Source organism: Elgaria multicarinata, chromosome 16 (genome assembly GCF_023053635.1).
Source record: "Elgaria multicarinata webbii isolate HBS135686 ecotype San Diego chromosome 16, rElgMul1.1.pri, whole genome shotgun sequence".
Classification (NCBI taxonomy): domain Eukaryota; kingdom Metazoa; phylum Chordata; class Lepidosauria; order Squamata; family Anguidae; genus Elgaria; species Elgaria multicarinata.
In genome coordinates this window covers 5,543,482-5,557,708 of record NC_086186.1, presented here as the reverse complement: position 1 = coordinate 5,557,708, position 14,227 = coordinate 5,543,482, and the positions used below count along the sequence as shown (strand labels likewise).

General features: G+C 45.9%; 1 protein-coding gene across 1 annotated transcript in view; it reads left to right on the top strand.

The window, feature by feature from the left end:
* The window catches only part of TRPM1 (transient receptor potential cation channel subfamily M member 1), a 63,977-nt gene extending 56,932 nt beyond the window's left edge, over positions 1–7,045 (top strand). Inside the window, exons 23-26 of the mRNA XM_063142869.1 lie at positions 388–532; positions 2,498–2,700; positions 4,187–4,319; positions 5,551–7,045. Of these exons, the coding sequence (XP_062998939.1) occupies positions 388–532; positions 2,498–2,700; positions 4,187–4,319; positions 5,551–6,793 (1,724 nt within the window). The 3' untranslated portion in view covers positions 6,794–7,045. The remainder of the gene's footprint in view (positions 1–387; positions 533–2,497; positions 2,701–4,186; positions 4,320–5,550) is intronic.
* The last annotated feature ends 7,182 nt before the right edge of the window (positions 7,046–14,227 follow it).

Sequence of the window (14,227 nt, the reverse complement as noted above, 5' to 3'; positions counted from 1 at the left end):
TATGCAACCCTCTACCTACATGCTACCAAAGTACATCTTGACCTCACCCATTCCCAGAATGCTCCACCCCTCACCTACCCACCCCAATCTGCACTGAGTTACCATATTCCTCCAGGCTCTGCCATGGTCCAGATGTTGCCCAGGCAGAGGTTGAGAGCTGCTGTTCTGGAAATGAGAAGTGCACATGGGACGAAGGGGTCATTGTTTGTCTAAATCCACCTGGGAGTGTGTTCTGGTGCCAAACTGCCCAGCATAAGAGGAGGGTGAAGTCAACATTTCTCTTGGGTCCACAGTAACCTGGTGCCACGTCTGCGGCTAACTTCCCCAATTGTGTAGAGCGCCGTATCTGCTGCAGGTTGTAAAAATTCAATCCCATTTCATCCTCAGCTCCTTGTGGGGATAACCTTTATGATGAGGATGGCAAACGGCTCCCTCCGTGTATCCCTGGTGCCTGGTTGACTCCTGCCATCATGGCTTGCTACCTCTTGGTAGCGAACATTCTCCTGGTCAACTTGCTGATCGCCGTCTTCAAGTGAGTGTTTTTCTTGCCCTGGGGGCTTCTCCCTCTCATTTGATTCCTATCAAAAAGAAATCAGGTGCAAAGGTGGGCAGAATTCAGGCCTGTAGGATCTAATTTGTGTTCTACCACAATCCTCAGAGCAAAGGTACAAAATAGCGGCTCAGATAGGTGCACATATGCTAAGAATTAAGGAACGGGGTGCGTAGGCCAGGATTTGTGACGAGTACCAGAACCAAGCTCACAAGTCCTTTCACACAAAAATCCACTCCAGATTTTCCTCCAAACACTCTTTTCCAGCAAATGTAATTGGGTGGGGGTGTTGTGATTGTTAAAGAGTTGGGAGTCAGAAGCCCTGGCCAGCTATTATGATCCCCCAGAGATCTCCCACTTGTGCTCACCAGCGATCTAGTGTAATGTATTTGGGGGGCCTTGAGAAAGGCAAGCAAACGGTTAACCGTTGTTGGAGTTACTAAATTTTGTCCCTGCTAATAAATTCACCGAGTGTGGAGGTGGCGGTAGTGCTCCATCTGCTTAGATTGCCTCCTACGAACATTGTGTCTCAACTGCCTGTTCGCTTTCACACACACACACACAAAGGGGAGGAGAGGGTGGGGAGAGGCAGGGATACTAAGATTTGCTGCTCAATCATACCTTTATCTTTTGCTGCCTGTGTTCAGAACTGGAGAGCCGGTGGGTGGACATACATTACATTGTCCCAGGCGCTGTTCCCAGCTTGGGTGCCGTGCTTTGACTTTAGCTTCGCTCACAAACCATCCTTTATTTTTGCAGTCTGCGGCAGAAGGTTCAATAGCTGAAAAGGCCATGCATTTTAAAAGGAGGCATGTGCCAGACACAGAGCTAAATTTTGGAGGAGGAGGAGGAAAGTGCTTCTTTTGCACGCGCAATGGTGTGCAATCTGGAGGGACTGAAAATAAAATCAGCATTGTTGAAAATAAGTCATGCTGTTAACTCGTCCATGCTTGATAGGAGGCTGGAGAGGTTCATTGTGCTAAGTACTACTGTTTGGTACTCGGAGTACAATCCATCTCATGTAAACTCATCCCTGAAAAGGTGGTATTGCTAAGGGGTTCCTGTCAGCTTTGTGTGAGTCGGGCTAACTGTGCAGCCTTGTCCTGAAGCAACACCTGGTTGGAGTCCTGGACTTAACAAAGGAGTGTTGATAGTTCTGGTGATGTATCTCTGTGGGATATACATCACGCACACGGACTCAGCATCTAGAACTCACAGAGTACACAGCATCCACACAAAGTCCACACAGATCCTCCAGTAATCTATACATGAAACTGCAGGAACTGTGAAATTGGCAGACCACAGTGGGGAAGGCCTACTGTGCCCTACATGCAAATTGTGGGTAGTCGTTGCTCTGCCTGCTTAGCTTCAACAGTAAGACTTCTTGGGGGCTCACGTATTATACGGCTGCTCCCTGTGGGGTAGGTGAGGCTGATAGCCAGTGGTTCGCCCAAAGCCACTCAGTGATCTTCATGGCCAAGTGGGGACTTGAACCTGGATCTCCCAAGTCCCAGTCCAGCACTCTAACCACTATGCTACACTGGCCCTTCCAACTCTAGCATTCTGTTACTGTTTTGTATATTTTACACTTCACCCTCCAGCTAAGTTTTGCTTCCCAAGCAGCCTACAATTAAAATGTGTTCAGAGGTACAATGATAATATGGATGGCAGAATCTCCTTGCCCTTGGCAGCTGATGTCATAGTCCAGAGGTAGGGGAACTGGTCTGATTGCTGTCTGTCCTGCACTTCACATATCTAATTGGATGTGGCCATCTGGATGGGGACCATTCCCAGGCAAACAGGTCTGGCCCCAGACGGCAACTTCCCCAATCAATACCATGGTCCTGCCACCTACACGGCCGTTTCCAACTAGCAACCTTGGAACAGAGGAATGGCAAGGCAGATCTGCACCGAAACGGCTTAACAACCGTGATGCGTCTCTTGCAGCAACACCTTCTTTGAAGTGAAGTCCATCTCCAACCAAGTCTGGAAGTTCCAGCGGTATCAGCTGATCATGACCTTCCATGACAGGCCGGTGCTTCCCCCGCCCATGATCATCTTCAGTCACCTTTACATTATCATCGTCCGCCTCTGCTGCCGCTGCAAGAAGCGGAAAGAAGGGGATCAAGATGAACGCGACCGAGGGCTGAGTATGAGAAGGGTTCTCTGGGCTATGACCATGGCCAGGCTGAGTTCCATCCTTGGGGACAGGATGGGATTTGAAGGGCCCGTTCATAGGCCTGGCAGACAGCTCCCTGAAAGTAGAAAATCAGCAGAGCAGAGAGCAGGCTGGGCTAGAACCTCTCTCCCTGACATGCTAGTTTTTACTTGCAGGAATGTTTTCTATCTATCTATCGTTTTGTTTACCAATACACTCATTCAAGACAGTTACAAAACTTCGTCTTAACACATATAGTATATCTATAGCTGCTAAATCATCTGGCCTGAACCTATTCCAATAACTGATAAATGGTATCCAACTTTCGGGGAAAGTCTGGATGGAGTTTATTCTTCCCTCTCATAACAACTTATAACTTGTTATTTTAAAATGATCCGGTTCCCTGGTCAGGTGAACTGACCCAAAGGCCACAGTTCTGTCCACACTTTCCTAGGTGTGCGCACTTACCCACTGAACATAGAAGGACTTACTTTTCAATGAACATACGTAGGATAGGGCTGCGTGTCTCAGTGAATTTGATGGGATTGTTTCTGAGTAAATATGATCAGGATTGGGCTGTGGATTAATGGATTCACCCTACTTGAGCTTGAGTTGTTCTGATACAGGGCTCGTTTGACCATGGTGGCACAGGCATTGGTAACCTCAAGATTGGATTACTGCAACACGCTCAATGTGGGGCTGCCCTTGAAGCTGCTCCGGAAGCTGGAGCTAGTGCAGAACGCTGCAGCTCGGCTGTTGTCTGGAGCTGCCCCTTTCCAGCATGGAACTCCTCTGCTGAGGGAACTGCACTGGCTGCCTATTCGCTACCGGGCCAGGTTTAAGGTTCTTGTACTTGTGCACAAAGCCCTAAACAACTTGGGACCAGGATACCTGAGAGAGCGCCTTCTCCCTTACCAACCTGCCCAGTCACTGAGGTCATCCGAGGGCCTGCTCCTGGTGGTTCCACATAGATCCATCCTCCGATTGGAATCCACCAGGGGAAGAGCCTTCAGCGTGGTGGCCCCCCTCCTGTGGAATTCCCTGCCTCTGGAGGTCAGGCAGGCGCCAACCTTGTACTCCTTTCGGCGCCTCCTGAAAACATCTTTATTCCAAGAAGCCTTTCCTTAATATGCAGCCTTGAATCTGTTTTTTTGCTTCTTTTACATTTTGTTTTAGCTGTTTTATTCTGGGTTTTCCCCCTTCATTTTATCTTGTACACTGCTCCGAAATTTTTTAGTGGGGAGCGGTATATAAATATTCTAAATAAATAAATAAATAAATAAGGAAGCTTTAAATGGTGATGTATACAACAGTTTAGCCGCTACCTACTTGTCATGTGTTGGCCTTATGGTAATAGGTTAAAGAAGGCACAAAATAGTAGTTTAAAAGTCTAGTGCTTGTTTCAAATGACATGGAAATGCACGTTGAGATAGTAAGAAAACACACACGTAAATATATACCTACCCCATTTGTTACAGAGCTGTTTCTAAATGATGAGGAGTTGAAAAAACTGTATGAATTTGAGGAACAATGTGTTGAAGAATATTTCCGGGAAAAAGAAGATGAAGAACAATCATCAAACGATGAACGTATCAGAGTTACTTCTGAAAGGTACACGTTTCAATAATTTCTTTTTCTCGTAGTAGTGGGCAAAGAGGAAGCACTGACTTTGACCCAACTGGCTTTCTGACACATTGCTGAAGCATAAGCTAACTTACTATTTAAAAAACAAAAGCTACCGCTTGTGGTTAAAATGAAAAGCTATTTTATAATAGTTTCTTCTTTACAGTAATCACACTGGAATCAAGATAGCCTTCTGACAGTAAACCAGGCCAGCCCTGTTGATTAAATTTCTCAAATTAAAATCATTTTTTACAGATTAGCCAAATAAAATTAGATTATTTAAATATTCCAGATTTTAATTTGATCCTGGTTTCTTTTCATGTGCAACGATTTCCAGAAATGGTAGCCTTTGGACATTCCAACATATTTTCATTTTGAGATAAGAAATGTAATGCAGCATTGACTAGTTACAGCTGCTCATAGTTCCAGAACCAGTTCCGTAATGCCCACTCAGCCTTGGAATATGAGCTGGTTGGTTCTCTCAAAGTATGAGTGACTTTTGTATATATTCTTTTCTCAAGACTTTCAGTATGAAGCACTCACAAGAAAGCTGAGATGGTCTTTATTATTGAGTTATACAGTATGACTCACTTCAGCTGTTAAGACAGTGAATAAAGACAGAACTGACAACTCCAGGATTTTTTAATGCTACACTCTTAGAAAAAGGAGAAGTTGGGGAGAAGAGGCTGAATTTGCTCAATAATGAGTGAAGTTAACTTTTAGATGGCCCTCTCCCAGGTAGAAATTAGCCTGCAACTCTTGGAGTTCCTCTTGTTCTGCAGTTAAGGTGGTTTGAGATACAGTGGCAAATGTAAGTCGGGTGTTATCGGCTGGCTGTGATACCATGGCAGCTGAGCAATCTCCACACATATTATCTAAAAATTTACATATAAGGAGAACTGGCTAATAAAGGAAAAAGTAACAGAAAATTGAGTTACCTGGCCCAGACGTTATTATAATCCTTCTAGGTTATTTTTAGTCTCACTGGTGGATTTTTTTTTTTTTTTTTTTGGTCTTCTCTTGTTTTTATTATAGTTTTCTTGTTTTAACCTACCGATTAAACTGTTTAAAGCTGTAAACCCTGATAATTAATTAAACAACAAATTGTCCTTCCTCTATTGTTGTTCCAGGCTGATAATTACGGTGTACAAGAGGCCAAGCAGGCTTGAATCTATGTTGCTTAACTAATCTTTTTGCCCCCCCCCTTCGAATTCTATAGAGTTGAAAATATGGCTATGAGATTAGAAGAGGTGAATGAAAGAGAACATTTCATGAAAGCTTCTCTTCAAACAGTTGACCTTCGACTTTCACAGCTGGAAGAGCTCTCCGGCCGAATGGTGGATGCACTGGAAAAATTGGCGGGTATTGACAAAGCAGAGCTGACTCACACGCGCTCCCGGGCATCCTCTGAATGTGATGCTGCCTACCTTCTAAGGCAAAGCAGCGTGAACAGTTCTGACGGCTACAGCATGTACAGGTACCCTGGCGATGAGCTTGCCTACGATGAGGTGCCCACCCCAATGTCCCCAGCCTTGGCGTTGCGTAAAGCGGATTCAAAGATGCAGTTGTCTCCAGAACGCCAAGGAAGCCTCCACTCTGCCTCCAGTGCAAATGCAGTGGCCTCTACCGATCACAATAAAAATACCTTAGATGTTGTGCCAGCTGTCTCTAGGCCTCGCTCTGGCTCAGGAGACAGGCAGGAGCGCTGCAAGAGCGAAGAGACAATACCCCAGACCCTCAATCCAACAGATAATGTTGTGAACGGACAGTCTGGAACCAGACCAGATCTTCAAGGTGCTCATTTAACCCTAGAAAGGACCAAATTAGAGGCCACCATCTCCTATCCCCTGGACAAACCTAGAGCGATGAAGTACTACCCTTCTGAAACGTTCAGTGCTTGTCAAGCAACCATGATGAAGTCAAGGAGCTATATATTGGCACAAGGTGGAAAGATGGCCGGGGGTGTTAACAACTGGACCGGCATGGACCAAGGATACAAGAGCATCATGGACCAAGTGTGCCCTTCTACCATTGAGCAATGGACTGCCGAGTGGAAGTACGAGGTTCAGCAGAAGCTGGCTAACGAGCCCCCTCCTGAATATCCTGGCATCGTGTCCGAGGCGGAGATGCAAGCCGAGCGGAAACAGCTGCTGACCGACACTGAGGATGACAGCGATGTTGGCGATGTAACAGGACTCAGTGCCTCCCACCCTTCTTCACCTGTCACTCAAAGGATGGACACAGACAACCAGCTGTTGGGGACGTCCGACAGGACTTGTGGGTTTCCATCAGTACGGTCAAAAAGTTTACACAGCCATTCTCGAAAAGCCAAGTCCACGAAGGACAAGCTCAGCAGACCGGGACATGCCAGCAGCGTTAGCTGCCTAGCGGTGGCCTACGGAACTGTGATGGAAGCACAGAAAACCCATGCAGAAAACGCCTCCACGGAAACAGAATGCTAACATCGCCTTTTCTCACCAGACAGCAGCGGGAGAGAAGCACCTGGCGTGCTTGGCTAGGCCAGGACAGCGCGGAAAGGGATGCACACTGACGTGGGAGCTTGTGCATTTTGTTTTGCAGGGGTATTCGTGCTGAACCTTCTTCAAAGCAATTCCCGCTTCAGGTGAAAGGAAGGCGTCCTCCCTAAAAGTGGATGCAACAGAAGGGCCTGAAAATGTCTCATGGATTCTTTGAATCACCAGGGCACCAATTTTTTTATTTCAACAGGATTTATAGTTTAATCCCTATCATTGATATGGTTGTGGTGATTGTGGTGGAGGGGGGGGGGGGTTAGTCCAAAACAAAAACTTGAACCACATGTCATGACAATTTATTTTCCCCTTGATTCCTTAGAGGGGACTAACTTTGAATGAAATGTCATTCAATGGGCTGGAAGTTGGATCCTCCTGACCCCAAAGAGCTCCACTTCCTAAAATGGAGGGCTTCACTTCTTGGTTAACAGGGGACAACACACTTCACAGAGTGCAGGTTAACGCTGCAGAATGGTGTCATTCAGAGGCCGCTTTGGAAGACACGTAGAAAGTGTCGTTATCAACTGCTCTTCCTCCTGCAATATCTATTGCATTTGTGGCAACTGTGGATCTCCCAGGACCTGGGAGAGGCATTCAGTGAGCCATATCCCCACCTCTAATACTACAGATGAAGAATTCCATGTGCACCCCTACTCTAAGGGTAGTTTGAGGGAGCTGCTTCCTCTAGTGATGATGACACCAAAGTTGTGGGGAGGAGCAAGACGTACCCTGTAGAAGAGGTACCAGCTCATCTGCTAGATAAGTCCCATTCTTGCACTATCGTTTCTAATCTTGCCTGCTAGTTTTGAACTAGTGGCGATCAGTACAGGGATGTGGAACGTGGGTATCAGCCATACATTAAGTGTGTCTGATGCTCACAAAAGCCTCCATCTTGAAAGTAACCCATTCCACCCCACCCCCTGCCATAGTTGCTGATTCACACAGCCAATTTTGACGTGGAAATGTTACCACAAGGAAGTACAGCCATACAATTGGACAAAATGCTTGACCAACAGAACAAAAACCCTAGAACTCGAAAGTTTGCCCAAAACTTTGTGACATTTTGGTTGGTTCTAATAAAGGTATTACCCTAGTGTGGCTTTGGAATGGTTTGTTTCTAATGGACCAATGCAGCCTATGGTTTTTGTGTGCTTGGTAGCATGTATATTTCAAGATTGGTTAAACTTTTTTCAATTCTTACCCTTGGAGATGCTTCCCCTTGTGGTGACTTGCCCACCTCAAATATTACAATGTGTATCAGTGCTTAATGCCCTCAGCTCAAGGCAGTGGTGTTTTTAAGTGAAGCCCAAGCAGAAGGTGAACAAGAATGGGAAACGTTTGTTAAGTCTTAGACACACCCAGATATGTTCAACATTATCCGGATTTCTGGAGGGGCGATCAAGGTTGGAGAAGTGGCAGTGGGGAGGGGGCGCATAACCCTTATCCCATCCGCCACCCCCCTGCTGGAAATTGCACCCTGCTCAACAACTTTTCCAAATGTTTTCCCCTTGCAAATGGGCATCAGGAACTCTGGGAGGGGAAAAGCCATAGGGGGTGGAATGTCAGGTGGGGAAAGGGTTAAGAGCCCCCCATATCTGCCTCTTTTGTGATCCCAGTTGCCCTTCTAAAAGACAGTGTGACGTTACATGCATCTCCATATGGCCTCCACAGTCTTGCATTGTCTGTTTGTCATAGTGTCTTTCTAAAACAAGTTATACTTTGTTCACGTACCTGGCAGGCCTCCAGAGTTCCTGATCAAATCATGTCAAACGCCTTAAACTTCTGGCATCACTTGGGCGGTGCTGGTGCTGCCTTGTGAAAGAACTGCAGGTGGAAATTATAGTTTTGCGAGAGGATTCCTCTTTTAGGGTGCTCTAAAGGTGGTGATGTGGTATTTTGGGGCTACTGTGAGCCCAGAGTGCAAACCTGGACGGGTGATACCTTTAAGGGGGGAAATTTAATCTAAGAATTGCTTCAGGGAGGATCGCACACAGTGGTTAGGGAAGAGGGCAAGGAGGAAGTGAAACTTGTCCTAATGAACTGAAACTGGAGTAGGTTATAAGTCCTGCTGGGGGGAGGGGAAGCAGGGATGGGGTGAGGGAGGAGACGGCTGCTCCTGATCAGAATCTGATCCTCAAGCCAAATGCTAGAATTTCCTATGGAAATGCTGGAGCCAACATGTTGTTTCTCTCACCTGCATCTTGCTCACATTACCGCTGGCTTGTTCACACAACTGACAGCGTGGCCAAAGTCGACGTGCACCGTATTACATGATGGAGCACCCAGATTGCCCCATAGACCTGCGTTTGCAAGCATTGATTTCTGGGTTTCATACACTGAAAAGGCACAATCCTGGTTTTTACAAATGTGGGATTCATTGACACAACTCCTGCCTGTCACCACTCACCACACCAGCTTGTCTCCTCATTATTACCTCTGTGCAAAGCTGCGTCCATGTCCGTGCTATTTCAAGCTACTCTAAGAACATCAGAAGCGCCCTGATGCTGGATCAGACCAAGGGTCCATCTAGTCCAGCACTCTGTTCACACAGTGGCCAACCAGCCATCGGCCAGGGACCAACAAGGCAGGACATGGTGCAACAGCACCCTTTTATCCATGTTCCCCAGCAACTGGTGCACACAGGCTTATTGCCTCAAATACTGGAGATAGCACACAACCATCAGGGCTAGTAGCCATTGATAGCCTTTGCCACCAGGAACTTCTCCAACCCCCTTTTAAAGCCATCCAGATTGGTGGCCATCCTGTGGTAGTGAGTTCCATCACTTAACTATGTGCTGTGTGAAGAAGTCCTTCCTTTTATTTGTCCTGGATCTCCCACCAATCAGTTTCATGGGATGACCCCGGGTTCTAGCATTTTGAGAGAGGGAGAAAAATGTCTCCCTATCCACATTCTTCATACCATGCATAATTTTGTACTCTATCCTGTCTCCCCTTAGCCTCCTTTTTTCCAAGCTAAACAATCCTAGTTGATGTCACCTTCCCTCCTAGGGGAGATGCTCCAGTCCCTTCATCATTTTGGTTGCCCTTTTCTGCACTTTTCCCAGCTCTGTAATATCCTTATGTTCTTTCCAGTGTTGCTCCTTTCTCCTTCACTCTGCCTTGGCCAACCCCACCCTCAGAAAAACCAAGGAGCAAACAAAAATCAAATCCCCCTGACTGACAGGTCAAGGATAATCGTAATGCTTAACAAAAAAAATCTTTAATTTTGTGAATAGCATTCTATTCTGAGTTAATTATTTTCTTCTTGTCATTTCTGCAACTGGTGCTTTCCCTCCCTCCTGCAAAGGTGTTTTTTTTAAAAAAACAACAACAACCAAGCACGTATATTACTTTAGTAAGAAAGGATTTAAGTCAACTCGAATGAAAAAGTTAATTTTTCACAGAGTGCTGGTCAAAGGTTTACGCCTAACTCCTGGGATTAATGGAGAATAGTTTGCGAAGAGAATGCCATTCCGGTTTTCATTACAGGTTCAGATACAATACAGAAGCGGTAGGACAAAATGACACATTTTCTTTCCAACGTCATCATTCTGTTTGAATTTTTTAAAGGGGTAAAAAACGCTCAAACCTGGCAACCTTGCAACCTAAATTTTACATTGGAAATGTGTCCTTATTAATATAATGAATAATTATAATTAAACGTCTAACAGCTGGATCCCAAGAGGTAGCCAATGAGAAACCTACACTTTCTGTAGACTGGAATCATGGCTCCCTACCCCTAACACCCCCCCCACCGCATGTCCTGCTTTGGTCCTGCAGAAAAAGCAAACAGACAAAAAGGGGTGAAAGGCAGATCGTGGCATTTCTTGGTCGCATGAGAATGTGACCAAGATGGAACCCAGCAACTGGCCTTTATGTATATACATACGTGCCCCCACAGGGCTGTCAATGATATTTTGAAGAAAGGGCTTTTTGAGACTTCTTGACTTTAGTCAAGATTTGACTAAAACAACTAGGAATGCAATTTGGTAGCATTGCCTTTCCAAGTTTACTTCTATTCAACAATTTTATGCAGTTACACAGCCATTTGGTTTTGTATGTCTAGGTATACTTGTTTTAATATGCAGATGTCCTGCACTGTTTGCCTACACCCCATCAGCAAAAAAACACAACCCACGTTCCTCAGCAAACCTGAGTGATACAATCCTACCCAAAGGACAAGCGGTCTGCACTGCAGTGCATCCACTACAGTATAATTACTGCATGCTGCTTGTGACATCATTATGGTGTATTAATTCAGCCTTCGTTTTCAACCTTTTCTTCCTAGAATTTCAGTGATTACATTTCAACACGAGTTAATCCATGAGTAACGTGGAACTCTCTTAAAGGATACCATTTCTTATCTTTGTTCTGCTTGACTTTTGTGTGGAAATTTAAAAAAGATATATTAATGAAGGTTTGTACCTAAAAATGGCACGGCACACTAATAAATTCACTATTTATTTTTTAAAATCTGTGATGAAAAGCTGTGGATTGGTTTCTTTTAACTAGTTGTAGAATGAGAGTAGAAGAATTGACAAGCTGGTTAATAAGTGGAGGAACCATGATTTAAGATGGTTGGGTTCAAAGTGTTTCAGAGTACTGGATTGTGGAAAGTAAGCTTCTCAAGGTCTAGCATTACCCACAAATATGTCAGAAAAGCTGCTTCTGTAGGGGTGGGGTGGGGTGGGGTGGGGTGGGGTGAGGTCCCATGTGTGCAGCCTCTCTCCTAAAATCAGCTAAACAAAGAAGAGGCAAGAAAATGTTAATTCCATTCCCCGCAACTCCCAGCTTTCTACATACTTGCCCCTCAGGTGTTCTCTGCTCCCCGCAATGTGGCCATGCTCACTTCTCCACTTTGCTGTAAAACAAATGTGATTCTTTCTCCCTTGCACATTCAGAAGGGCCCTTGATTGTGGAATGAATGTCAGTCTCTCTCCCCCCGCCACCCAAATTTTCTCCCCTAAAATATAAAGGAAGATTGAAAGGGAGGAGCGTAGAAATACTGGGAAAGAGATCATTATTTATTGCTGTGTCTTTAAAACTGTCAAACAAACGCTCTCATGAGAAAACACAGGATGAAACTGAACTATGGGTCTGGTGAGGTGGGTGGGAGGTCTACATACCAAGGTTTACTCCAATGAGAACTTTTTACATGCCATTCCAGCTGACTGTTAACATAGTGGGGTGTTTTGTTGCTGTTAAAGCAGGCAGGAGTTACAACCTTGGATTCTAATGGGATATGTTGCTTGTGCTGATTGACAAGAAATTGCACCAACCCACACACTATATTGAAGGTCTGAGACTCATTGCTATCTGTGAGGTCTGACAAAGGGAAACTAGACCGTCTTCCAGATGCAATACTAAATCTTTTAAATTGAAGCAGCTCTGACTTGTTGATTTATTTATTTATCTTAAATATTGATATCCCACTTCATAGCTCTCCAAAGGCTTTCAAAGTGGTTTACAAGATATTCTTAAATTAAAACTACACTAAAATTTAGTAGAGCAATTTAAACTACATGATATCCATATGGAAGCAAGATTATTTAGGTAGCATTTCCTGTCCCTGTTGCTATTGGAGCAGCCTCCACCAAAATCCTCTGATGCACTGGTATGGATCTGAGCAGCTGGGATGATTCACTCAGCCCCTGACAGAAACTGCTTTTCCTTATTGAGTGCCATAGTATTGTTTTATTTTATTTTTAAATCCTCTTTGCTTGGAGAGTTGCAGCACCTACCAATACTGGTAGGACCTCTCTCTCTCTCTCTCTCTTTTAGGAACATAGGAAGATGCCTTATACTGAGTCAGACCCCTGGTCTATTGAGCCCAGTATTGTCGACACTGACTGGCAGCAGCTCTTAAGGGTTTCAGGCAGGATTCTTTCCTTGTCCTATCTAGAGAAGCTGGAGGTCAAATCTGGGAATTGCTGCCTGCGATGCATGTACTCTGTCACACTGATCTATTGTCCCTCCCCAATTGGTGTGAACCATTTTAGGAGACCTTGTTTGTCTGAAAAGCAGGATAAAAATATAATTAAATAAATAATATTATTATTACAATAAAAATGAAAATCGAGGAAACATGAGATATGATAACAAAGACAAAAGAGAGTGCTCTACATCACAAATCAAGTTATATTTATAGTATTTACAATAAACATGGTAAAAGACAAAGGAATATACACAAAGAATATTCTAGGAAGAGATTTGTTTGACTTGCATCCTTAACATTTGATGCTTATCTGTAGGGTGACCATATGAAAAGGAGGACAGCGCTCCTGTATCTTTAAAGTTGTATAGAAAAGGGAATTTCAGCAAGTGTCATTTGAATGCTTGTAGCGCCTGGAGAAATTTTGCCTTCGTCATAACAGTTAAAGCTGCAGGAGCCCTGCCCTCTTGACCAGATACAAATGTGGTCAATGAAGAGGGAATTTCATCATGTGGTGATGAAGAGGGAATTTCACCAGGTGCTGCATGCATATAAATGACACCTGCTGAAATTCCCTTTTCTCTACAACTTTTAAAGACACAGGAGCCCAGTCCTCCTTTTCCTATGGTCACCCTGTTATTTGTGGCTTGCTAACATCGGTGTCCTGATTTAAGACAGCTCTTACAATGCTTGCTTGCCTCCAGGTTCCCCCCGCCTACAATTCCCATCAGCCCTAGCCAGCACAATCAATGGTGAGGGATGCTGGGAGTTGTAGGCCACAACATCCGGAGGGCCACAAGCTGTCCACACCCCTGGCATGTGGCCTCCCTTGTCGTCCACAATTCTCCACCGGCCCCTTGAACACATGCTCGGAAAGTGACCACCAGTCCGCCCCTTCCCAGAACCCTTTGCGGTTCCTCTTGACAAGACTCGAGAGGGCCTGAGGCCTCGCACAGATTAGAAGGCGGCGGCGGCGGCGGGGAGAGAGGAAATCCCTCCGTTCACACTTTTGTCCCCTTCGCTCTGCCGTACAAGGCCGCCTCTTTCCTGCTCCTCCAACAAAGCAGGCCGCGCAGACCTTAGCCGTGGTTGCTAGGATACAAGCGGCGGCGGCCCCCGCATCCTCTTCCCCCTCCCTCAAGCTGGTGACGCAAGCGAGGAGCTGGCGGCCGCCCTCCTCACGTGCCCCATCCCTCCCACCTCGAGGGGCGGGGCTTGGGCCGCCTGAGGCGCTTCCAGTCAGGGCCTCAGAGCCGCGGCGGAGCCCGGAGGGGGCGGGGCGAAGTCAGGGTGGGGGGCGCGCGTGCGCGTGACGGCGGGGGCGGAGCCAGGCCCACCCCGGCGCCCTCCTCTCTCCCCCCCCGCCCGTGAGGTGGGGCCACAATCCCGGGCCGCAGCTGCGAGAGGGAGGCCGGGGGAGCAGCAGCAGCGGC